Genomic DNA, 26,918 nt, shown 5'->3' with positions numbered 1-26,918 from the left:
AATAATAGCAGGATTGTGGTGATATTTAGCGCTGTGCTCCATGGAGGGAGGAGTAATGCTGTGGGAGGGAGGGTGGTGGCGTTGTCTTCTGTCTGTGTGTGGCCACCTTTTATTGACTGCACTCACCATACCAGCTTAGTGGTTCGCTATGGTGAACACAAATGTAGATACTTATATATAACGTGTGTACAGAGGGTATAAACAGCAAGAGTAGTAGGTTGGGAGCTGCCATTTTCGTGAGGGCGGTGGCGTCATCTGTACGATTTATCATGTTGTTTACTGGTGACCAGGATGGTCTTTGGGCACCATACCAGTTTACTTGTACAAGTATGGTGAATAAAAAAGGTAGATATTTATACATAATGTGTGTATATAGCATAATAACACCACAAACAGTATTGTTGGAGGAGAAATATTAGTGCGTCTGGCCTTGAGGGCGGCTGTCAGCCGACTGTGTGAGGTCCTACGTCTTTGTGCCTTTACTCACCATACAAGCTTAGATGTACATTTATGGTGAACAAAACATGTAAATACTTATATATAACGTCTGTATATAAAAGCAAAAACAGTATGGTGGGTGGAGAATGGTGGCAAGTCAGGTGAGGTGAGGGAGGGAGTTGCAGCCAGTGGCGGGCTGCCACTGGCTGCCACTGGCACTGCCACTCAGCATACCAACTTAGCATTTCGTTATGGTGAACACGAATGTGATATATATAGCTTATATATCACATATATATAGCATCTGTATATAGTGAATAAAAGCAAAAACAGTATGGTGGGAGGAGAATGTGGGCGAGTGAGGTGTTCAGGGAGCGAGTGAGTGGCTGGCTGGTACACGGCGGTCACTCCTCGTTACTTTTTGACTCATAATAGCAACTTAGTGGTTCGTTATGGTGAACAAAACGTGCAGATACTTATATATAACCTTTGTATATAGTGTAATAACCGACAAAGTATTTGTTCACTGTTTGATGAACATAATTGAATCAACAATACGCACACCATATTTTTGAGTACAGCGATGATTCACTCATTTTATTATATAAATATATCACACTACACACTACTGAGTAATATTACAGCAATAAAAACTATGAAAATTTTTATCAGAGACATTGAAATAATTAGGTAATTATCTCTTTGTGGCAACTCCGGCCTGACAGCTGGCGAGCAACAGACCGCCTAGGACGCACGCTGAGTCAGCGCCTGTTTTTTGCCAGACTTCCCCGCCCTATAGCGGGCAATATATGCCACTTACGATTTTTTTATTATTTTTCCCACAATCAGTGAACACAAATTAACAGGTTAGGAAGAAAAAAAGATTTTTTTTGTATGCGCCTGTGGGTGTCAAATGGTATATAGCCATGCGCCATTTAAGGGTTAATGACACTGGGTGTGACCTGAAAAACATGAGCCTTGCATCAAGGAACAAAGGAAGAAGGATCAATCCACAAAGCATCCACCAAGGAAGAATCGGTGGCTGGAAGGTAATGGTTCAGAGCCCCTAGTAGGCACAGCACAAGATGCACCCCCGGCTAAACCGACCATCCATCAATAACCCAAAGACTCCTCCAGAAGGCTGCCAACTCATTCTTCTCCAGAAAAGAAGGAGGTGGCTGCAAATAAACATAATGCTCACCTCAAAAGATGAGCATGACGCTCGCTGACCCTACAACAAGAGGTGAGAGCTAATAGGAAAACTTCCTTAGAAAAAAAGAATGCTGGATCAGAGTGGGAACCGTAAGCCAAACATAAGAAAGAAATGAGAGAATACAGTCAAGAAACCAGGAGGGCTCAGTCAGTGCATGAGCAGGTCACAGGTGAAACAATGCAGGTGCAGGTCAGCAGGTCACAGGTGACGCCATTGGACAGCATCCAATGGCGATAAGGTAGTATTGACACAATGCAAGTTTTGCCAGTGCAAAATTATTTATTTATTTATTTATTTATTTATTTATTTATTTATTTATTTATATACAAGAAGGTACATTGGGTTTATAAGAGTACATAGCATTGATGTTTTCACACTATTGTAAAGCTACTAAAATGCATAGCCTTGTGGGCAGGTTCTCAATCTAACAGATAATTTTAAGTAGGTAATTTGTAGCAAAATTTAAAATGTTAACAGGTACAGAAAATTTAAAGAAAATTAGTATGTACATTATAGTAAAATTTGAGGAGTTACAGTGATAAGAGGCAATAGTATTAGGCATAAGACGCCAGTCAAGAAATAACTAAGATAAAAATGAGAGCACAATACAATGACAGACGAATGACGAAGAAGGGGACAAAGTAGAGAAAAAGAGTGCCAAGCTACTTCAGAGTGTCACAAGAAAGATAAATACAAATAAAACACTATCAATTCAGCCACCTGCTCAATACAGATATGGTGATAAAGATGTATCACAAAGGCCAGACACAAAAATCCAAGATGAACTTCGGAAAGAGGCATAGCCATGGAAAAATCTTCAACTTCAGACACCCTGTAAGCAATACCAAGACCCATTATTGTCTTAACAAGACCATAAGAGCCAGGAGGAGCCAGGAGAACCAATGAGAGCAGGAACGAAGAAAAAACAATTCTTTTTTTCTACAAGGTGATTGGGATAGGCAAGCCAGTGAAATGGTACAAAAAGGCAAACCAACAAAATCACTAGAGAAAGAGAAAGTGAAGAACAAAGAGAGAGGGGGAACATGTTCCTAAAAAATTTATACACCAACATGGAGTGAGATCAAAGATACTGGAGTTAAGTGATGTAATACAGCTGCAGACACCAGACATTGTTGCACTCACAGAGACAAAACTTGAAGATGATTTTTTTATTGAGGTCATGGGGCTACTCAGTTTGGAGATGACAGAAAAATTAGGAAAGGCAGTGTCATTGCTGTGCTAGTCTCAAGATATTTGATGATCTATTTACATTGTTTGGGGAATCCATTCAGTAGTTTTAAAGCTTCAGTCTCTTTGAACACGGTAGTGGTCTGTGATAATTTCCTGGCTCTCTGGATACTTTCCCAGTAGTGTGGCAGAGGGATGCTCTCACCTGCTCTCTGCTCTTTTGTGAGAGGGATGGGAGCCAGGTTCTGTCTCTGGTCTTTTTGTTGATCAAACAAAACTCTACGGTTGATGCGATCTAGTAGTTGAGAGCCATCTCAATGGCTTCAGGGAGCAACAAGGGGCTCCACCCCCCAGAAAAAATTGCAAATACAGTAGCACCTCGACTTACGATTGCCCCGACTTATGATAATTTCGAGTTACGATGTAAATTTCATCGAAAAATGCGACTCGACATATGATGGTGTCGTCGACTAACGATATTTGTTGGTACACGTTCGGGTCGACTGAGCGCATGGTTTCCTGTCACTCGGCTGACCAGCCTCAGTTTATTACAGCTGCCCGCTTAGTGACGATCATGCCTATAAGAAATTCCGTTTTTTAGTGATTTTTTGTTTTTTGAACATAAAAGTAATTATTATATATCACGCCATGGGTCCCAAGAAAGTCAGTGGTAAGGTTCAACATATGAAAACCCATGTAAGGATGACCATAGAGCAAAAACAAGAGATCATTCATATATATGAAGATGGTGTGCGGGTTGATGAAATAGCTAGGCAGTACAACAAATCTCAGTCAACGATATCCACCATACTGGCTAAGAAAAAGGACATTGTGAGTGCTAAAGTGGCAAAAGGCATATCAATAATCACGAAACATAGAGCACAAACACTTGAGGATGTTGAACAGTTATTATTAATTTGGATACACAGCAAAGAGTTAGCGGGTGATAGAGTTTCAGATGCCATCATTTGTGAAAAAGCAAGAAAATTGCATGAAGACCTTTTAAAGAATACCCCTGGAACGAGTGATGCAAATGCGAAAGAGTTTAAGGCAAGCAGGGGGATGGTTTGAGAAATTTAGAAAAAGAAGTGGCATTCATAGTGTTGTGAGTGTTGTGTGTTGCGAGCTGGTGGAGAAACACAGTGAAGAACTGACCACTGAAGAACTTCACAAGGAGCAGCAACAAGAGACAGCTGAGGAAATTTCTTCAGGGGAGGAAGAGACAGTACAGAATGTCCCTTCCTCATTAATTAAGAAAATGTGTGCAGCATGGGAAGAATTGCAAACTTTTGCTGAAACGACTCACTAAAATCACGGTGCAGTAGACCATTGCCTTAACCTTTTTAATGATCCTGATGCCTCACTACAGACAAAAATTAAAACATGGAAAAACAAAAATCTCTAGAAAGGTTTTTATTGAGACAAACAAGCAGTGAACCACAACCAGGTCCTAGTGGTATGCAGGCAAAACATAAGAGAGAGTGTACCCCAGAGAAGTCATCACTGCCTGATGTTATAATGGAAGGGGACTCCCTTCCAAACAGTAACACCCCTCCTCCTCCCCCCTCATCACCATCTTCCATACGCCATCAAGAGCCCTCCATAAAGGTAAGATAAACTTATGTCCTGTATTGTAGTTAGAGAACAAAATTGTATTCAGTATAAAATGTATTTGTAAGTTAATATTTTGGAGGGTGGGGAACGGATTACCATCGTAAGTCGAGGCCCCACTGTATCAATGTATTGACAACAAAAATTACGACGAAGAAAATAGAGCACTTCTGGGGTAGAAGGAGAAGAGAACAATGTTCTAGCCTACTCAGACACTCATCAGTGCATGTTACTGGTGATTCCACAAGCAACCAAAGAAAACTGGCATGCAACCTACACACCATCTGCCTAATATCTCTATTCTCTCTCTAATACACTATCTCCAACAAAATGTATTTGTACTAAGCAAGTCCAGTGTCTCCATGACCATGAAAAACCAAACAGTATAGAAAATTTTGCACACAAAAGTATGTTAGATTTAAAATCAAGTCTTTTGCCACTTTACCAAACTACAACTTGATCCATTTGCTGCCGGTCTTAATTTTGTATAAGTATTTTTTAGGATTTTTTTCTTATAAATATACTTAATACAGTACCTTTTTACATGTTGCAGTAATATTATCTCTTCTTCTTGGCAGAGCTAAAATTTTGAGTGGTTCTACAACAGCCTCTTGACGTAAAGTTGATATACCTCTTCTGCAAATATACGTAATACTATCTAAGTTCCTTCAAATATAAATATTCAACTCTATAGCATTATCATGTTAATATTCAATAGTAATAATAATAATAATAATTAAACAGGAACCAATGGAAAAGGTAAAGAAGAATTTAGAAATTAAACTACTAGGAACTAGACTCTAAGTTAATATAGAACAAGGAAAAGAAGAAAATAGCATTAAATAGATAAACACAGATCTGACTGCAATTAGTATAGCATAAAGACATAACAATGACCAAAAGGAATGAGGCCAGGACAGAACTCTAAATGAGACCATGACTCTCATTAACTCCCAGTGCCTTTAACTAGTATGAGCAGAATGTGGAAAGAGGCCTTACCAAGTTTCAAGCACCAGATATAGAGGCCGTAGCCGAGGTGAAGAGGCTCCACCAGAGCAGTACAGTGGGAAGTAATAGTGACAAGTTCAAATAGTTCAAAAGTCAAGAGGGAAAGGAGCGCAATATACCAACCATTTGAATCCTTATTTCGCCGCTTCATGTGTTTGCTCGGGTGTTTCAAACGATATTTTAAATGTAGGTAGTCGACTGTCGGTGTTTCAATCAAGTGTGCCGATGTGGCATTCAGAGAGGGGGTTTTCCACAGTTATCTGGCAAACAATAACGTCTTCAGCACTTTCTGCTATCTAGTGGTTCAGCCTACTAACAAAAATCCTTCTGTTGGCTGTGTATTGTCTCAGTGTGATAGAGGTCACAAGTTCACCTCTTGAAGTGTGACCTGGTATGTTGGGTCCAAGATTTTGTGTAAATCTTCTTTGTTTGCAACTTTCACTGTCACCACATTTTTGTTAATGAAGACATCGACAGGTCCTACTGTTGTCGCTCTGTTTATGGCAGCAGCTATTTCCTGCTTTGTGCATTTCTGGACTCGAAAGAGTGACTTTTATTTTTATCTTAAAAGTCATGATAGTGCCGATTCCAGCCTTAGCCTCACTGCCCATACAGTACTGTTCTGGTAACGCCTCAATGGCTCAGACTGTCAAGTGGGAGCACTGTGCGTACAGTGTACTTACCTAGTTGTGCTTGCGGAGGTTGAGCTCTGGCTCTTTGTTCCCGCCTCTCAACGGTCAATCAACTAATGTACAGGATCCTGAGCCTACTGGGCTCTACCATATCTACACTTGAAGGTGTGTATGGAGTCAGCCTCCACCACATCACTTCCTAATGCATTCCATTTGTCTACTACTCTGACACTGAAAAAATTCTTTCTAACATCTCTATGGCTCATTTGGGTACTCAGTTTTCACCTGTGTCCCCCTAGTGCGTGTGCCCCTTGTGTTAAAAGTCTGTCCTTATCTACCCTATCAATTCCTCTGAGAATCTTGTATGTGGTGATCATGTCCCCTCTAACTCTTCTGTCTCCCAATGACGTGAGGTTTAATTCCGTAGTCTCTCCTCGTAGCTCATACCCCTCAGTTCGGGTACTAGTTTGGTGGCAAACCTTTGAACCTTTTCCAGTTTAGTCTTATGCTTGACTAGATATGGACTCCATACTGGAGCCGCATACTCCAGGATTGGAATGACATATGTGGTATATAATGTTCTGAAAGATTCCTTGCACAGTTTCTAAAGGCCGTTCTTATGTTAGCCAACCTGGCATATGCCGCTGATGTTAACCTCTTGATATGAGCTTCAGGGGACAGGTCTGGCAAGATATCGACCCCCAGGTCTTTCTCTCTCTCTGACTCTTGAAGTATTTCATTTCCCAAATGATACCTTGTATCTGGTCCTGTGTGTGTAGTGTGTGTGATCCTGCTGGAGTCAGGGCAATTGTGCCGAGAGGGAGAAATGAAGAGGGTCACAGACCACATGCAAGAGAGTGAAATATACAATGGTGAAACTGACTCGACTCCTAACAGTGTGCCAGAGGAAGAATGGCTTGCCAACAGGATCATTAAAAATAAGAAGCATAAAATATTTATAAATGATGATTTGCTAACCTATAACCATTAAAAAGTACACTAGAATAGTAGTTGTAATGCTGTTGAGAGGTTGTGCAAGGGAATTAATATATAGGACAAAATTGCATAAGACAAGATAACTAGATGAAAGGAATGGAGAGGATCATGAACATATTGATATTGATTAAGAGTAATTACATAAAAAACCAGCGTTGAATGTAATGAAACGCCATTTTCTGGGCGAGTCCCGGAGGCTCCCCGGAGCTGATATGGATACCCTAACTATTTTGCTTCAGTCGATGTGGGTGGAGTTCTAGGCCTACCGGGGACCACGAGCCAGAACCTGGCCCCCTCAGAGAGGCACGGGGAGCAATGGCCCATAGAAACGCACATGTGATTTGGAGCATTCTATATCTGCCATCGACCGGGACAGGCACCCAGAAAGGTAAGCGCCACAAAACAAACCCCTATTCTGGTTAACAACAAAAATCGACAAACAAGTGGACAGAACTCCCCCAGGAAAACGAACTAACAAGCGTGACGTCACACGAGCCGCGCTGCATGTCTGCGCAGCTCCCCCCTCCTCGGGAGGGGGAAGGGGAAACCCCAGATCCCCGCGCCAGCGATCCCCGCCCCACTTCTGAGGCTGGATATCAAAACCACGAAAAAAACGCCGACCGGAGGGCGGGAGGGTGCTGGGGAGCCTCCGGGACTCAGCCAGAAAATGGCGTTTCTTTACATTCAAAGCTGGTTTCTGGGGGAAGCCCCTACGGCTCCCCGGAGCTACTTCACCAAAGACTACCTAAGAAAACAAGGGGACATACCCGGGAGGCGGTCAGTGAACCACTCCTCAACACGAAGTTGAGACAACAACCCAAGGACCCCTCCGGAAAGCAGCAGGCACATCATTCGCCAGAAAAAGGGAGAACGGCCACAGACGAAGAAACCTATGACCACGACCATAGGAGCCAAAAACCACTGCACCTGAGAAGAGCATGAAGCTCTGCCACACAACCCCCAGAGGCCAATGCCAACATAAAAAGAGCCGAGGCAAAGCAACCCTGACCCCAAGGAGCCACAACCACCAAGGAGAAGAAAAACAGGAGAGCACCCTGTCCAAAGACCAGGACGGCAGAGGCAGTGCATAAGCAGGCCGGAGGTGAAACAACGCACGAGACAGCCTGCGAAACGGCGCAGAAAGAACATCGATACCGAAAGCTAGCAGCAGAAACCAAGGTGCCAGACCCAGGAACGGCCTCAAGCGCCTCTACATCCTCCACAAGCCAATCCTATGACAGCCCCAGGAGGGAAAAGAAAACGCAGGACCAAAACCAAAATGCCACAAGCGCGCAAGTCCACCGCCACAAGTGCAGTCGACAGGGAAGGAACCCGCATAAGGAGCCGCCCTGCACCAACATCCCGCAGAAGGGCAGGAGCGAAAAGACTCATTAAGAGGAGCAAAATCGCCCCCAGGAAAACGAATAGTGCTGAGACAGCGCGAAGAGAAGAGATATGCACAAAAGAACAAGAAGGCCAAACACCCGGAAGCTGCCGGGAATAGGACCCATAAGCTCTAGAAAGGACCGGAGGGAAGCTCAACCGAATGACGACAGACGTACCAGAAAACGGGAAGGAACAAAACCGTCCCGAACCTTCGAGAACAAAAAGAAGCAAACACAAAGGACGAAGGCACAAAAACCCCCATCGCACCCGAGACCAAAAGTCATGCAGACACCCCAAGAAGAGGGGGACATGACGGAGAATGCCCGTCCTGGAAAAAAGGGGCGAAGACCGTAGAAAAGCACCCACCGACAGGACGGAAACAACGGGCACAATGGACAAGGAAACCGAGCCCAGGGAGGGGCCGACGCCCACAAAGCACGTGCGGAGAGGGGGAACGGAAAAACCCCACACCACAAAACCGTAAGCACCGCCCAGAGGGGTAGAAATACCCCTCAAGCCAGCGAAGGTTTGATCTACTCTTCCGCTCTTTGTGTCTGGTATTTCTGACGCACATGTGTGTATCACCACTTGAATGGTGATCAGGTCGCAACTCTCATGGCCATCTGATGGACAGCTGCAAACGAACAAAACGTCCACCAGGACCGAAAGAGCAGAAACCCCTGTGCCGGAGGCGAGCATGAAACTCACCGACCTGACCCCCAGAGGTCAAAGCCAACACATACAAAGCCTTTTGTAAACAATCTTGGATTGAAGGGGCCACAACAAACCGAGGAAGAGAGACAAAAGAGAGCACCTGATCCAAATACCAGAATGCCTCAGGCAGCCAATGAGCAGGCCGAAAGTGGAAAAATTCATGAGAAAGTTTACAGAATGGAGCCGAAGTGACAACCACCCTCGAACACAAGATGGAGAACCACATGATAAGAGGCAACAGTATTCAGCATAAGATGTTGGTCCTGAAAGAGCCAAGACAGGAAAGAAAAACAACACGCTCAGAAACAGAAGTCAGCCTACAAAGAGAAAGGAAGTGGTGAAAAGAACATCAACTGTCGCCGAGAAGATGACCGCAGGTGGGACACCATAAGAGAAGCCACCTGATCACCATTCAAGTGGTGATAACCCACAGCAGAAATACCAGATACAAAGAGCGGAAGAGTACATCAAACCAACAAGGTACCTCACCAGCTCGATCTGCTGAAAGAGGCAGAGCCACAGAAAACGCCCCAGGTTTGGACACCGAGCAAACAGCAACTGAAACCAAAGCTGGGCAGCCCACCATGGGGCCAGAAGGAGAACCCTCCCCCAATAGGACTCCAGACAAGCCAGAACCCAAAGAAATAGCTAGACTGCGGGGAAAAGGTAAAGGTACAGGTAACCTCACCTCGACCAGTCCTGCCAAAAAACATCTACTGCGATAGCTTCGCACTCAGGGGAAGGGCCCCACATATATTGGGAGATGCCTCAACTATGCTGAAGCGAAGAAGTCTACCTCTGAGGGCCTGAACGTTTGGCAAAACCAATTGATGGAGTCAGCGTCAACTGTCCATTCCGTGGATAGGGGAATGAACCAAGACAGCCCGTACACCAGGATGTTAGAAACACCCCTGTTGTGAACTGCACAGAGAGGTAAACCCCAAAAACCCAGCAGAAGAGTCACTCGAAGTAACCAGCCCCAAAGAGCCAAGGACCGAAAAGACCTCCCGCGGTTCAGGCAATTAACTACCGAAACACAGTCAGAATGGAGCCAAACTATAGTCTGAAGCTAGCTGAATCCACTGCAGCAAAAGCCACAATGCTGCAAATTCGCACAAGGCGAGATGGGACTCGGAAGACATATCCATGGTCACCCGAGCCAACTATTAATGGAAAACAGACCCCTGAGAAGGGCGCAACCTAGGGGGCCGAGCGGAGGACTATCAACGGAACCTAGGTGAACCTAATGGAAAGAACTTAAAAGAATGAAAATAAAACCCCAAAAGTGTACCTCAACAACAGGAAGCCAGAGAGAGACACACGGCTGCCATTAGTATGTGAGCTGTGCAGCACCATGAGCCCACACCAGCAACAAAAACTCCCTACCCAGGGCCAAACAAAAGCACCAAGACCACTGTTGACCCCAAGGGCGTGACCGATGCCAAGCGACAGCAACCCTTACGTGAGTGAAAACCTGAAAGCCCCATGGAAGATAACCCTGAGACCCAAGAGATGTACTTACAGGGCGCCTAGGAAAGAGAACCCTAAGCACATGTAGCCCGAAGTACAGGAACACCTGGCCACCGCCAAACATACAGCAGGTAAAACCACTAGGGTAAAATCCTGACAGGAAATCGAAGCCAGGAAGAAGTCAGCCCCAGTCGGCTTCAGTCAATAAACTGGTGGGCTTGTTACCTTGTTTTTCTTGGGGAGGGGGGGGGGGAAGTTTTGGGCTCTGTTAGGTCTTGGGTTGCAATTTTCTACCAGCTGGGGTCTGTTTTGGGGTGCCTAATCCGGTCAATGGCAGATATGAATATATTCTCAAAGAGTGTAGTTTTCATAGGCCATTGCTCCCGGCTCCTCTCTGAGGAAATCAGGTTCTGGCTCGTGGTTCATGGTAGGCATAAGAACTCCACTGACTGAAGCCCCCAGACTAATATAGCTACTACTATCAGTCCGATAGCTCCAGGGAGTCGACGGGCTCCCCACATAAAAAATAAGAGATTTGTTGAGAGGCCGAATGATGAATAAAAACTACTGTATAATTGTGATTATTGCAACTCTTGCCTTCAAAGCAATACATCCAGTGAGGATACACCTATGATAAGGTTAACATTAATCATAGGCTACCACTGCAACAAGTACCACAATAGTACTGTACCACAGAATACATGAGAGCTGTGTAAACTTAATATACAAGTAAGAAATAATACAGACATTTTCTACACAATCTCAAAACATACTCACCTAAGAGTGGAAACTGCTGCATGATTCAGTTTCAACTGTTCCATCTGAGCATTGAGGTATGTCATAGTATCAAAAAAAGCAGATGATTTTCTTGATATCTGCCTGCTCATATCCATCTCAACACTTTCTAGGTAATGGAACAGCTGAGGAGAAAATTACTTGAATCAACAAATGTTTTATTATCTTTTTTTTTGTAAACAATAGAATTTTGAATACCAATTGCACCATTGATAAGTACACCAAACATTACACATAACCAAGAACATGGAGGTACTGTATTCACATTAGAAGAATTGCGAGACAAATACAACTCACCTTTTCTTGAAGAATTTTTGCATTCTTCAGAGAGACTCCAGCAGAAGTTACGTGGGAGAACACGGAATAAAAGGTGTCTGGGTCTTCCAAATTAAAACTGCTGGAGAGGAAGATGGCTGGGACTCCCTCTTGACATAACTGATCTGTTACTGCATACAAATCACATATGGTAGTACGCTAATTAAATAAATACAACTTAGGAAAATTACTGAAAATCGTGTTAAAAAACCAGCGTTAAATATAATGAAACGTCATTTTCTGGGTGAACCCCGGAGGCTCCCTGGAGCTTATCGAGCTAATGTATGTTATATTAGACTGGGACATTAGCTAAGGAGTTCAGACCTACCAGGGACCAGTGCCAGAACCTGGCCCCTTCAGAGAAGTTTCAGGGAGCAATGGCCCTGGAAAACCCCCTTGTGGTTGGAGTTTCCCTTATCTGCCATCGACCGGGGTTAGGCACCCAGAAAGGTAGGCATACCAAAACAAACCCCACATGGTAAAAAACTAAAACAAAAAAATGAACAGAGAAGTAGAAACTCCCTACAATCTCAAGGAAACAAGCAAACATCACACTTTACTGTCACATCGATCGTCCGTGCAGCCCTACCCACCCCGAGAGGGGGAGGGGGAGAGCCCCAGACCTCACTGCACCGGCTGCCTAGCATCAGTTCAGAAGCTAAGCTTCAACCAACGCAAAAAAAACGCCGACCGGTGGGAGGGAGGGAGGGTTGCCAGGGAGCCTCCGGGGCTCACTCAGAAAATGGGGTTTCATTACATTCAACGCTGGTTTTCTGTGGGGAGCCCCTACGGCTCCCAGGAGCTTCATACCCAAAGAGAAGAATAAGAAAGGGCTGACCCAGGAGGCGGCCACCACAAACTCCGCAATGCGAAGCCGAGACAACAGGCTGCAACCTGCGACCCAAGGCAACAAGAACGCACAGGAGCAGACACGCGCATAAAGAACGGGCGGCCAGGAACCTGTGCGACCCTCAAATCCTTGCGCCCGAAATGAGCCCCAGACGTCACCAACACAGCAGCGAAAGCTGCAACCATCCGAACAGCACAGGCGCAAGGATAGACCACAGGCTGGAAGACTTAAAAACTCTGCCGACGATCGAGGAGACCCGAGCCCTGAAACAGGGAACGAGGGAACCGGATCAACCCAAAGCGTATCCCCAGACACGGTATGTAGGTAACGGCAAAAAAGCGCAACCGGACAACACAGGACGCACCCCCAGCCAAACCAATCAAGCATCAATAACTCAAGGACCCCTCCGGAAAGCAGCCGTCTCGACCGTCGCCAGAAGGACAGAGAAAGGCTGCAAACGTTCAAAGCTACCACCAGTACCAAACAGCAGAAACCGAAGGGGCTACCACAAACTGAGAAGATAAGAGGGCACCTTGATCAAGGACCAGGACGGCTCAGGCGACGCATGAGCAGGCCAGAGGTGAAACAAAACACGAGAAAGAGTACGAAACGGAGCAGATGTGACGTCCACCCCGAACGCAAGCCGGAGCGACTCCGCCAGCGCTGCACAAAATGAGGCGACAGTAAGAAACATCTAAAACTGTAGTCCAGAAATCCCACGAAAGGACAAGACAACCCGATACGAAAGAGAAGACAACCTACGAAGAGCAAGAAAAAGTGTATAGAAACACCAGGAACGTCATACTGTCACCCAGACGAAGCTCGCAGGTGGGACACCATCAACAAAGCCACCTGATCGCCACAGAGATGGTGATACCTGCGTCAAAATGCCAGACGCGAAGAGCCGAGGAGAAGGCCGAACCTGTCATGTACAGGACCGGTCTGACCTGCCGAAAGAGGCGGAGCCGCGGGAAAACGCCCCGGGTTCGGACACCTATCAAGCAGCGTTTGAAAATAAAGCTGGGCCGGCCACCAAGGGACCATAAGGACTACTCTCATGGGAATGGGCTCCAACCAAGCCAGAACCCAAAGCAACAGCTGGACCGGGAGAAGAGGAACAGATACCCCCACCTCGACCAGTCCTGCCGAAAGTCATCCACCGTGAACGCCTCGCAGGCGGGTAAGGGTGCCACATAGAATGGGCGACGCCTAGACCACACCGACTCAAAGACGTCCATGGCCAGGAGTCCAAACGTCTGGCAGAGCCAAAGAAACGAGTCGGCGAAGACTGGCCAATCAGCGAACAGAGGAATGAACCGCGACAGCTGTCCGCCAGGACGTAGGACACACGCCGGACATGAACCTCACGGTTAGCCAAACCCTGTGAATCCAGCAAACGAGCCACTCTAAGGGACCAACGCCAAAGGTCAAACACCTAAGAGAAACCCTGTGGTTCTGGCAAACTGCCAGAGAACAGTCCGTATGGAGCTGAATGGTAGAGCACCATGACCCAAACCCTCCGAAGCGCAAACCAGACAACCATGAACTCCCGAACCGTGCTGTTAGCCTGACAGACGGACAGACCCTACCATTCCCGGCCGACCTGGTGAGCACTGGTCACAAAGCCCCAGCCGAGAGATGACCCGTCCGTGAACACATTGAGCGAAGGCTCGGGAAGGTGCCAAGGCACGGAACCCCGAAAACCCCAAAGAGGAAGCTGGTGGTGCAGCACAAACACAAGATCCCCGGAGGAACGAACCCAACGATTGCAAGAGAGGCGGAAGGGGAGTCTCCGAAGGAACCAAACAGATGCCAAAGCCAAACCCAACCCGGCGGGCAGACCAGCACGTCGAAGTTCAGACTCCCGCACAACTGCTTGAGCAACCGCCGAGCAACCTGAGACCCCTCATGAACAGCCGAAGGTGGGACCCAGCCGCAGCAACACTTCTGGAGGGAAAGACAAGGCGCGGCCCAAGAGCCCTAACAAGACCCAGCCAGGTCCGAACCCGGGACGGAAACAAATGGAACGGCCTCCGGATCACCAGGAAACCAAACCCGGCGATCAGGAAAGAACCACACCCCTAGCGAGCAGACAAGCGGACCGACTGGGAGCCCACACCAGCCAGTCGTCGAGGTAGGCCAGACACCCAACCCCAAGCAGACTCAGACAGGGAATCAAGATCCGGTAAAGATGCGTAAATACACCAAGTGCCAATTACAAAATAGGGAAGGCAACAAAAGCGGTAAGCCTGACACCCCACCACCAACTGTGCCAGTCCCAGAAACTGGAGAGGAACGTGCCAATTATTGACCTGGAGGTCCAGGGCCACCATCCAGGCACCCGGTCCCAACAGAAGCCGGACAGGAGACAACAGTCCTCCGATGAGGGGCATAGAATCCAGGACGCAGACTGAAGAAGTCCAGAAGAACCGCAGATTTGACAGGCCCATGTCTGCATAGAGCAGACAGGAACCCCAGAAGGATGGGGCGGATTGACCATGTCCAATGCACCCACGAAGATGACATGACGAAGCGCAGGGGAAGAAACCCACCGCGCCAGCCGTGAACCCCCCAAAGGGGAAGAAGCCGTCCACCGCCGCCACCAGAGGCCGGAAGAAAACCAAAAGCACCCACTAACTGCAGGATGATAAGAGAGTCAGCAGAGCAAACTGCTCCCCGAGCGCCCCGTCAACAGAGAAGGGAACAGAGCCCCTTCCGAAAGAAAAAGTATATATACACATATACATATATATACATATATATTATGTATATACACATACACACATATATACATATACACATACACACAAGGTATGTTACACACGTATGCACATACACATGTGCGCACACACACAGTGTACATATGTACATGCACAGGTGTACACACACGTGAAAAGAAAATTACAAGCCGCCGACCAGTGGGCAGAGAGCACCACGCCGGCCAGGCGAAGAAGGCACAAAACTGCATCAAAAGGCCCACCTCGACAACAAAATCCCAAAGTCCTAGCATGACCACAACACGTGCCAAGACCCAAAAAGATCAGTCTGCAAGCCAGGAAGACCCCGGAACCCCAGAAGGCAGAACCGGGTCACACACGAGAAAACAAAGCCCCCTGAACCCATAAAGGGGGCCCAAGAGGAAGAAACCTCCAGAACGAAACCAAAGAACCCAAAGGAACCCGAAATCGAACCAGGGGGAGCACAAAACACCACATTTGCCGGCGGAGATACACCACAGAAAGGCAAAGCACAGCCCCAGACAGAACCTCCAGGGAAACAGTCAAAACAGACCAAAAACCGAGGGACAAGGTGTGGGAGCAAGCATAACCGACAGGGACACTGAGCTCAAACCCAAGGACCCAGACCCAAAACAGACAAAACGGAAAACCCGGTGAAAAATTAACACTCAAACGTTCCCAGAGGAACAGGAAACGGGCAGAAAACACCAGAAAAGCAAAGAAACGACAACAGGAGAATAAAACCCCTGAAAAAGGTTTAAAATTCACCCAAGACACTCGCTCGCACACCCAGGCGCATGTAAACAAACCGCAACACCGCACTCGTGGCCACGCCGGGAAACTGGCAGAAGAAAATGGCCACCAGAACAGAGGGCTGTGACAGACGCAAAAGATACGAAAACACGCCAGCGAAAGTGGGAAGCAAGCAGACTGGATGGGCAAAAAACTCAGCCCAGAAGCAGAAAACCCAGACTGGGGCAAACTGCAACAGAACTGCTAGCAGGCATCCCCCACAGCCCCGGGAACCCGCAACAGAGGCCCCGGGGCAGAGACGTCCTCCAAGCCCTCCACCCTTAAAGAAAAGGAAGAGTCCATTGGAAAGGCAGCAAGAAAGGGCCACTGGTAAGACCCAGAAGCCTTGACAGAAGGAATAGGCTCGAAAACCTCCGTCCCCAACCCGAAAGGGGCAGCCCCTGAAAACTGCCCGAGTCTCGGCCCCAACTAAACCCCGCCCTGACCCCGAAACCCACAGACGGTCCGGAACTGGGAACAGGGAAGGAAAGGGGCGAACAGCACCTAACCAAAATGGAGCGGCCTCGGGGCATCCGAGTGGGAAACCAACCTAGCGTGTTGCAGCAACCTAACCTAGCTTGCAACACGGATGCCGCCTGTACTCTGAACAATAACATCAGGAGAGTACTGGAGAACAAGCAGGGAATCTCTCTCACAAGACTCCGGGTCAAGGTGTCAGTGACCCAACAGGCAACATGACAGAGGTAAAAGTGGCAACTGTCACCCGGAGACAAGGGCACAGCAACCAACGATCCCGTACAAGACGGGTTGGGACCCGGAAGACACATTCAATGGTCCACCGAGCCCCGACAGGGGTTTCCAGGGCCCGTGGAGGTAACAATTACGGGAAGCCCGGGCAAGGTGTTGCTAACCGGTTAAACACCCTAAAATAACACGGGGTAGAGGACAACACTGAAAGCCCCTGCGACATGTACCATCACGGGGGCCCTAGCAGAGGGCCACCAAACACTACCAGTGAAACTATAGCTACACTAGGCAGACCCCACCAGGCAAATGAAAATAAAAACAAAAGAAAAACCCCGCAAAAGTACACCGTCTCCAGAGGCAACAGGAACCGGTCGCCGCTTAGGTGGCAGGTCGCACAACACCTTGATGCCCTAACCAGCACAATATCAGTCCCTACCCAGGGCCAAACAAGGGCCCCAAGCCCCAGCTGGCCCCAAGGGCGAGGCAAATGCCGAGCAGCAAGAACCTCGACGGGAATGGTTCCCGAACGCCCCAAGGAAGATAACCCTGTCACGCAGGGGCTGTACTCACAGGGCGCTTAGGGAAGGAAGCCCCTAAGCGCATGCAGCCCCGGCACTGATGAAGTACTCCTGGCCACCGCACAACACAACACACGGCAGTGAACGCCACACAAGGCAAACACCGCCTAGGAAACTGAGGCCAGAGAAGCGTCTATCCTGGTTGACGTTAGTTTGCGAACTGATGCTCGGCAGCTAGCGCGGTAGGTCCAGGGCTCCCCCCTCCCCCTGTCAGGGCGGGGAGGGCTGCGCGGACGATCGGCGCGGCAGTAAAGTGTGATGTTTACTTGTTTCCTTGGGATTGTAGGGAGTTTCTACCTCTCTGTTCGGTTTTTTGTTTTAGTCTTTTTTTACCACGTGGGGTTTGTTTTGTGATGCCTACCTTTCTGGGTGCAAATCCCAGTCGATGGCAGATAAGGAAAACCCAAACCACAAGGGGGTTTTCCAGGGCCATTGCTCCCTGAAACCTCTTTGAAGGGGCCAGGTTCTGGCGCTGGTCCCTGGTAGGTCTGAACTCCTTAGCTAATGTCTTGGTCTAATAAAACATATATTAGCCTGATAAGCTCCAGGGAGCCGTAGGGGCTCCCCACAGAAAACGATTTTTAATAAATATTTAAATTTTGGATGCAACATGCATCCCCGCTCAAGATCCATAGATTTATTTATGGACGTAATATGTGTTCCCACTCAGCCAAAGTTTTATGAATAAAGGCTATTCCTACTGATTCATATAACAGGCTCATGAAATAAATGGGCCTCTAGGAGTAGGTTTCAACTAAGCTAAGGAAGGATAACAGCTCTTGCTTGCAGTTTCACCAGGTTCCTTATATGGTAGTTCTTAATATAATAGTACCCTATGTGATACAGTGGTACCTCGGAACACGAGTGTCCCTGTATGCGAGTTTTTCGGAATACGAGCAGGATTTCCTCGGAAAATGTGTCTCGGAAGGCGAGGGTTACCTCGGAACACAAGTTTGTTGATATGTGTACAGGCCGACTAGCACATGGTGGCACAGCGATCGCGCCTCAGTTTACCAGTGTCTTGCGCCCAGTGACTATTCCACCTGAATTCTTCACAAGGATTTACAGTTTTTTGTCCGTTTTTTGGCCATTTGAGCATAAAAGTTGTCATTATATATCTCGCCATGGGTCTCAAGAAAGCCATTGGTAAGGTTCAACCTAAGAAAATAGCTGTGAGTAGAGGCAGTAGAGGATGTCCCTTCTTGATTAAGAAAATGTGTGAAGTATGGGAAGAACTGCAAAGTTCTGTTGAAAAAACTCACCCAGATAAAGCTGTAGCAGGCCGTTGCATTGACCTTTTAAATGACAATGTGATGTCTTAATACAGACAAGTGTTAAAATGTAGGGAAAAACAAGTGTCTTTAGAGAGATTCTTAGTAAGACAAGCAAGTCCTAGTGGTATGCAGGCAAAATGTGCCAGAGTGTGCATACCAGTGAAGTCCTCACTGCCTGATGTTATAATGGAAGGGGACTTTCCCTTCCAAACAGTAACACCTCTCCTCCTCCCTCCTCCTCACATCTTCCATACACCAACAGCAGTCCTCAGCAAGGGTAAGTAATAACTTGAACATAGTTTTGTAGGTTTATTTAGATGAATTAGGTATAAAAATTTAGTTTGATGTGGGGTTTTTGGGGTAGTCAGGAACGGATTAATTCATTTCCCATTATTTCTTATGGGGAAATTAGCTTCGGAATACAAGTTTTCGGAATACGAGCCGTCTCCAGGAAAGAATTAAACTCTTAAACTGAGGTACCCCTGTAGTTTAAAAGTACATTCTCATGAAATGAGTTTCTAGGAGCAGGCTTCAAATGAGCTGAGGTAGGATAATAGCTCTTGCTTGTAGTTTCACTAGGTATGTCATTTGACAATCCTTATAAACCTTAGTCTTAGTTTATGAAAAAAAAAATAAAAATGCCCCCAACCATTTTTGTCCCGCCCGGGATTTGAACCCTGAATTCTGGATTGTGAGTCCAGATCAAACCCCACTGTACTATTGGGCCTCTCAAACATAAGCAACATTCAGCAAGCATGTGTGGAAAGCATTCATCAAGTGACAATGACTCCTTAATATTAAAGCAAGCCATGAAAATCATCAGTTTAGAGGTGAAAATGCATGTTAAATCAGGTTGTTTTTTTTTTTGAGATATATACAAGAGTTGTTACATTCTTGTACAGCCATTAGTACGCGTAGCGTTTCAGGCAAGTCCCTGGAATACGATCCCCTGCCGCGAAGAATTGTTTTTTCATCCAAGTACACATTTTACTGTTGCATTAAACGGAGGCTACAGTTAAGGAATTGCGCCCAGTAAATCCTCCCCGGCCAGGATACGAACCCATGACATAGCGCTCGCGGAATGCCAGGCGAGTGTCTTACCACTACACCACGGAGACTGTAGTTGTTGAATGCTTCATCAAATTCAAATGTTTATTCAGGAACAAGTACATACATAGAAGATGAATTACAAACATAATGTTGGATTTATAGATAGAGCTAGTACATACAATACCTAAAGCCACTAATACGCATAGCGATTCGGGGCAAAAGGTTGTTTCGGGCCTTGGTCGTTCATAACAATTTAGGGGTATGGTCTTTGCTCTCAGCCTGACTATGTAAGTGTTAAATATGTGATCTTTCTCAGAAAACAGGAAACCATATGTAAACTAATTTTTAATTAAATAATTTGAACCACCATGTCTCTATTATTTAGCTTGTACTGTATCCCTCATTGGACAGCAATCATATTGGAAATTGTCTCCTCTTCATTCAGTTTCCTTAATATGTATTCCATAATTTTTAGACTAAGGCATTTTTATATAGACTATGAGTTGGCAAGAATAAAATGAGAACCTTCTCATTTTGTTAGCATATGTCTCCTTTAGTATTAAGTGTTTTACCCCTCACACCTTTAATAAAAAAAAAATTGCCTATTTATTTTAAGTTTTGCGGGAAACGGTTTGCGTAATAGTGGCTTCATTAGTATGTGTAACTCCTGTCCCTACAATTGTACATTACTCTTATGTTCTTTGTACACACACATTCTTTTAAATAATCATTATCATTATTAATATGAAACTAATAATGTATACCCTTACCTCTAGGACTGGGTTCCAGTGAAGACTCTTCTGCAGCCTCTTGTGCTTTGCCAGCCTGAAGGGAGGCTAGTCGAGCAAGGAGTTTTTGCCTTTTGCGGAGTCGTCTAACATAAGACTCCACATGTTTTGTGGTAACTTGAGGAAGAGCCACATGAGAAGGAATTTCTTTAACTTCTACAAAATTTTCACCCCAAGTTTTAGTGAAAAAATCCCGCTGAAAAAGAGAGTACAGTACAGTACACTAAATATAAATCTGTATAATATACAATATTATTTTTATACATAATTACATGCACACTGTCACCTTGGCCGTACATACGGACCTTGGACGTGTCCATCTTGAAGCCTCATGGAGTTGTGAATGCTCTACAGTAAATACGTACTGTAGTGTATTATGCCGTTAGCACTGTGTTGATTAAGTAGTTCTGCTGTATGTTGAGTACTACAATACAGTTTATGAAAACTATTGTACACTAAAATTACTGCAACTTTAATTTTAACACTATGTACACACTTAAATTTAACATTTGTTCTAATTGTTCACTTCACACACGATGTTTATAGATGCTTGCATCAGTTTTGCTGCTGCTGTGTTGACTTCAGCTGCTGCTGTGTTGACTTCAGCTGCTGCTGTGCTCATGCTGGGCACGGCTGTGCTCATGCTGGGCACGGCTGTGCTCGTGATGAGCACAGCTGTGCTCGTGATGAGCACAGCTGTGCTCGTGCTGGGCACGGCAGTGTTCGTGCTGGGTAATTAATTACCTAAGTGTAGTTACAGGATGAGAGCTACGCTCATGGTGTCCCGTCTCCCCAGCACTCTTTGTCATATAATGCTTTGAAATTACTGACGGTTTTGGCCCCCACCACCTTCTCACTTAACTTGTTCCAACCGTCTACCACTCTGTTTACAAAAGTGAATTTTCTTATATTTCTCCGGCAGCTTTATTTTGTTAGTTTAAATCTATGACCTCTTTTTCTTGAAGTTCCAGGTCTCAGGAATTCTTCCCTATCAATTTTATCGATTCCTGTTACTATTTTGAACGTAGTGATCATAGCGCCTCTTTTTCTTCTATCTTCTAGTTTTTGCATATTTAATGCCTCTAACCTCTCCTCATAGCTCTTGTCCTTCAGTTCTGGGAGTCACTTAGTGGCATGTCGTTGCACCTTTTCCAGTTTGTTGATGTGCTTCTTAAGATATGGGCACCATACAACCACTGCATATTCCAGCTTTGGTCTAATAAAAGTCGTGAACAATTTCTTTAGTATTTCTCCATCCATGTATTTAAAAGCAATTCTGAGGTTAGAAAGTGTAGCATAGGCTCCTCGCACAATGTTCTTAATGTGGTCCTCAGGTGACAATTTTCTATCTAGAACCACCCCTAGATCCCTTTCTTTGTCAGAATTCTTTAAAGATTTCTCACATAATTTATACGTTGTGTGGGGTCTATGTTCTCCAATTCCACATTCCATAACATGGCATTTATTCACATTAAATTCCATTTGCCAAGTGTTGCTCCATATACTTATTTTGTCCAGGTCTTCTTGAAGGGCATGACAATCATCTAAGTTTCTTATCTTCCCTATTATCTTAGCATCATCAGCAAACATGTTCATGTAATTCTGTATTCCCACTGGTAGATCGTTTATGTAGACAATGAACATTACCAGTGCAAGAACTGATCCCTGTGGTACTCCACTCGTGACATTCCTCCAATCCGATACCTTGCCTCTGATTACGGCTCTCATTTTTCTGTTAGTTAAGAAATTTTTCATCCATGTTAGTAGCTTACCTGTCACCCCTCCAGTATGTTCCAGTTTCCAGAACAACCTCTTATGGGGAACTGTCGAAAGTCTGTTTTAGGACCAGATAGATGCAATCAACCCAACCATCTCTTTCTTGTAAAATCTCTGTGGCTCGATCATAAAAACTGAGCAAGTTCGTTACATAGGATCTTCCAGATCGAAAACCATACTGTCTGTCTGATATTATATCGTTTTCCTCCAGGTGTTCTACCCATTTAGTTTTAATTATTTTTCCAATATTTTGACTATTACACTTTGTAACATTTATTACATTTATTACATTTTGTAACTATTCAGCATTGTTATGTCAACAAGGTTGGAAAAACATTTTCACTGTTTTCCATATACACTCCACTGCCCCCACCATCATATCACAATTATCCACCAAACGCATGTTGATGTTATAGTCCAAGACACAATCTGGCTAATAGATTATCTGTTTTGTTCTGTTCACCTTGCCACTGTCCAACATTGTACCATCGTGAATGGTGGTCAACATGTTCACTTCACCCCTGTTTTTCCACCGCACTGAAAGCATTGCACCTGTTTTTCTTAGCTCACAATCACCAACCTGCATAGCACCTGGAAACACTGGCATTTCCATTCGTTTTGCCTTCACTGTGCCACACGCTCCAGTTCTATTATCAAGCAAGAACCTGGTTAGCAAGGGACTGGGATAATTGTTATCTGTGTATAATATGTGGCCCTTGTTCAGATATGGTGCAAGCAGAGCCTTCACAACACTACCTGAGAAGCCATGTTGGTCATTAGCAGGAATGTCTACATTTGTACCTGTATACATTATCATGTTTAACACTATTCCTGTTTCACAGTCACGGAGTACAAAGAATTTCAATCCAAATCGGTGGCGTTTAGAGGGAATATACTGCTTGAAGGCAAGACGTCCTTTGAAAAGCACAAAGGATTCGTCAATCACCAACTTCTGAGATGGTACGTAGAAATCCCTGTATTTTAAAATAAGTTCATTCAGGACATGCTTTACCTTCCAAAGTCTATCATCATCATTCTGGTCTTCATCATTTGCAAAATGAAGACACCTGAGGATTATCGAAAATCAGTGTCGAGACATATATTTGCCGAACATTGGTGTTGAAACAGTATGGTCTTTGCTCCAATAATGGTCGAGTAATGTTTGACACAATGTTTCACCAACATACACAGTGCCAAAAACACATATTTTACCTACAGTCGTATCTTTCCAACGCTGTAAACGTGAAAAATCAGATAACTCCTCCTCATCAACGAGATCAGCCGCATATTTGTTCGTTTCCTGAACAATATATTCCACGAGCGGCTCATCAAAATATACTGTAAAGTAGTCCATTTCACACATATTGGGATCTGTATCAGGGAAAAGGTCTGTAATCCCAACATCTGAATTATCAAAGACAGGAATTTGTGGAACAAAATCTGTCCCATCACTCCACACAAAAACACCTGTTGTCTTTCGAGAGGCCATAGCAGCACCACTGCGAGGAAACCGTAGACCAGGAGCTGAAGCAGGTCTAGCAACAGTAGGGGCGGGCAAGGACGATGACGGAAAATTACTTGATGTTGAGGGTCTTTGTTCATCAGCGTCCCCATGCGGTCCCATGCGGTGCCGCATTGCTTGGCCAGATGCTGCTGATGCGACAAAATGTTGCTTGGCAACACCACACACTCCACTGGCACTAACGGCACCAAAACTATTTTCCCATTCCAAGTCACTAAAACCGGAAAATGATTCACCTTCCTCAGGCTCGTCGACCAAAACATCAATATCTTGCAAGGATATTGCACAAGACAACACAGCCCATGAACTGTGTGGTCTGGCACAAAGTGGGGTCGAATGAGGGTGAGGAGGCATGGGCGAGATGCTAGGCCTAGCCCTCGTGGAACCAGCATGTTCACACTCATCGTCGGTCATATCCACATCTGAGGGCTGTGTGTAGTCGTGATCAATGTCGGAGTCGTCAATATCAGATTCATCGCCATCCGGGAACAAATTCTTATTAATTTCATCCTCGGTCAGAGGTCGCGATGAACTCTTCGTTGAGCGGAGTCGGTCAGTGAAATGTGATGTGCTCGCCATGGTGTCCGCCGGGTAACTGAGGCCTGTACACAATGGCGGCCTACGCTGGATTTTTTTTCCCAGGTGGGGTTTGTTTATGGTCGGATGCGGCTTGCTGATGACTACCCCTATCCCACGTGTGGTGCTTAAATTATAGAGCTAGACACGAAAACAGCTATTAATGTACACTGTACCGGTATTGTAACTCAAATCATCTATATATGTATTGTGCGGTCTAAAGGTTAAGGAAAATAAGGAAAACAGAAAGCAGAAAAGAAAAAAAACCCAACCCCAGAGGGGTTTTTCCAGGGCCATTGCTCCCTCTGCCTCTCTGAGGCCAGGTTCTGGCTCGTGGACCCCCATGAGGCTGAACTTCATAGACTAATGCCCGTCTAATGATTCGCATATTAGCTCTAGGGAGCTGAAGCGGCTACCCACAGAAAAGCTTAACTCTTACTCTTTGTCTTTCTCTAGAAAGACAAAGAGTAAGAGGATGACATGATTAAGCATATAAATGGAAGAAATAGAAAAACAAAGGAGATAGAGTATACACAACATTTTAAGCAAGTCAACACAAAATAGAACTCAAAACAAAGGATATAAATGGGAAAAGCTTAGATTAAAGAAAGCTGGGTAAATACTGGTATGGAAACAGGTTTGTTGACCTGTGGAGCAACACACTTAGGAACATTACATGTGGCATCAATGAACTGTTTCAAGTGTAGGTTAGGAATATATAAATGAGTTTGGGTCGATACAACTAATAGCTGCCTCATATTGTCCAATAGATATTTTGCAGTTTACTTAATTCATCTTTTTATGTATTGCCTTTAACAAATAAATAACAAAGAATACTTGAATACTTCACTTAACATCTACTGATCCAAGCCCTCCACATTAAAATTTTGATTATTGGAATTTCTACAAAATATTTTTTTCCCCTTACCGTCATCCCCTTTCTTGGATCATTAAGTACAGCAGGAACATTTTGAGTCGAGGAGAAGACACCCCATTTCTCCTCTCTACCTCTTGCTTGCACCTTGGATATGACTCCTGAGCTTCCTGAAATTTCACACAAATCTTAAGAAATTTCTAATAAATAATTTCATAATTATACTTCTTGGTAAATCCCATGCATCAGATTGGTCAATTAATTTCTATGGATTTAAGCAACTTCAAATTTGAGATTAAAAGTCACTACTACAAAGTCAATTTACCTCTCCTTTAGCTTATAACAGCACTTCTTTGCCTTTAAATAATGCTATAATGTACACAAAAAATAATAATTGTACTGTATTAAGACACTAGAATAATATTTGGACTGTTTCATTAATGTTCAGCTCTTCCTAGAACATGTTTCTAGAACATGCTTCCTACAACCAGTACTACTTACCATCGCCAACACAGTGAGGATCCTTCCAACTCATTACCGCTCGGGTATATGCGGGGGAGATGCAAGAGAATCCTTAATACACAGCGGGGATCCTTCCAACTCATTACCGCTCGGGTATACTCGAGGGAGACACAAGAGAATCCTTAATACAAAGCGGGGATCCTTCCAACCCATTACCGCTCAGGTATATGCGGGGGAGATGCAAGAGAATCCTTAATACACAGCGGGGATCCTTCCAACCCATAACCGCTCGGGTATACTCGAAGGAGACACAAGAGAATCCTTAATACACAGCGGGGATCCTTCCAACCCATTACCGCTCAGGTATATGCGGGGGAGATGCAAGAGAATCCTTAATACACAGCGGGGATCCTTCCAACTCATTACCGCTCGGGTATACTCGAGGGAGACAAGAGAATCCTTAATACACAGCGGGGATCCTTCCAACCCATTACCGCTCAGGTATATGTGGGGGAGATGCAAGAGAATCCTTAATACACAGCGGGGATCCTTCCAACCCATTACCGCTCAGGTATATGCGGGGGAGATGCAAGAGAATCCTTAATACACAGCGGGGATCCTTCCAACCCATAACCGCTCGGGTATACTCGAGGGAGACACAAGAGAATCCTTAATACACAGCGGGGATCCTTCCAACCCATAACCGCTCGGGTATACTCGGGGGAGACACAAGAGAATCCTTAATACACAGCGGGGATCCTTCCAACCCATAACCACTCGGGTATACTCGAGGGAGACACAAGAGAATCCTTAATACACAGCGGGGATCCTTCCAACCCATAACCACTCGGGTATACGCGGGGGAGACACTAAAGAATCCTTAATTCAACCCAGTGACCCCTAGAAGACTCCTTTAACTACACTCAAAATACATTTACCTCAACATCCCACTAGATGTCACTACCCAAATATACTCAATTAAATATAAAGAATTTCATATACATAACTCAATTCTGTTATACCAGTTTCTGAGATATGGATAGAAAGTTACCCCACTCATTACTATAATATTTTATCTTTACCTATAATTTTAGGTTTTCTCCTGTAGCAGTCAAGACTGATTTTGTTCATTTATTATGCACCCCATACCCATCCCATGGGATG

General features: G+C 45.2%; 1 protein-coding gene across 1 annotated transcript in view; it reads right to left on the bottom strand.

Moving 5' to 3' along the window:
- The window catches only part of scat (VPS54 subunit of GARP complex scat), a 154,096-nt gene that overhangs the window by 119,066 nt on the left and 8,112 nt on the right, over positions 1–26,918 (bottom strand). Inside the window, exons 4-8 of the mRNA XM_069318994.1 lie at positions 25,347–25,462; positions 20,527–20,740; positions 11,749–11,897; positions 11,434–11,576; positions 4,987–5,086 (exon numbers count right to left, since the gene is read on the bottom strand). Coding sequence (XP_069175095.1) covers positions 4,987–5,086; positions 11,434–11,576; positions 11,749–11,897; positions 20,527–20,740; positions 25,347–25,462 — 722 coding nt within the window. The remainder of the gene's footprint in view (positions 1–4,986; positions 5,087–11,433; positions 11,577–11,748; positions 11,898–20,526; positions 20,741–25,346; positions 25,463–26,918) is intronic.

Source organism: Procambarus clarkii, chromosome 92, assembly GCF_040958095.1.
Source record: "Procambarus clarkii isolate CNS0578487 chromosome 92, FALCON_Pclarkii_2.0, whole genome shotgun sequence".
Taxonomy (NCBI): domain Eukaryota; kingdom Metazoa; phylum Arthropoda; class Malacostraca; order Decapoda; family Cambaridae; genus Procambarus; species Procambarus clarkii.
The sequence above is the reverse complement of the archived record's forward strand: the minus strand, read 5'-3'. Positions and strand labels throughout refer to the sequence as shown.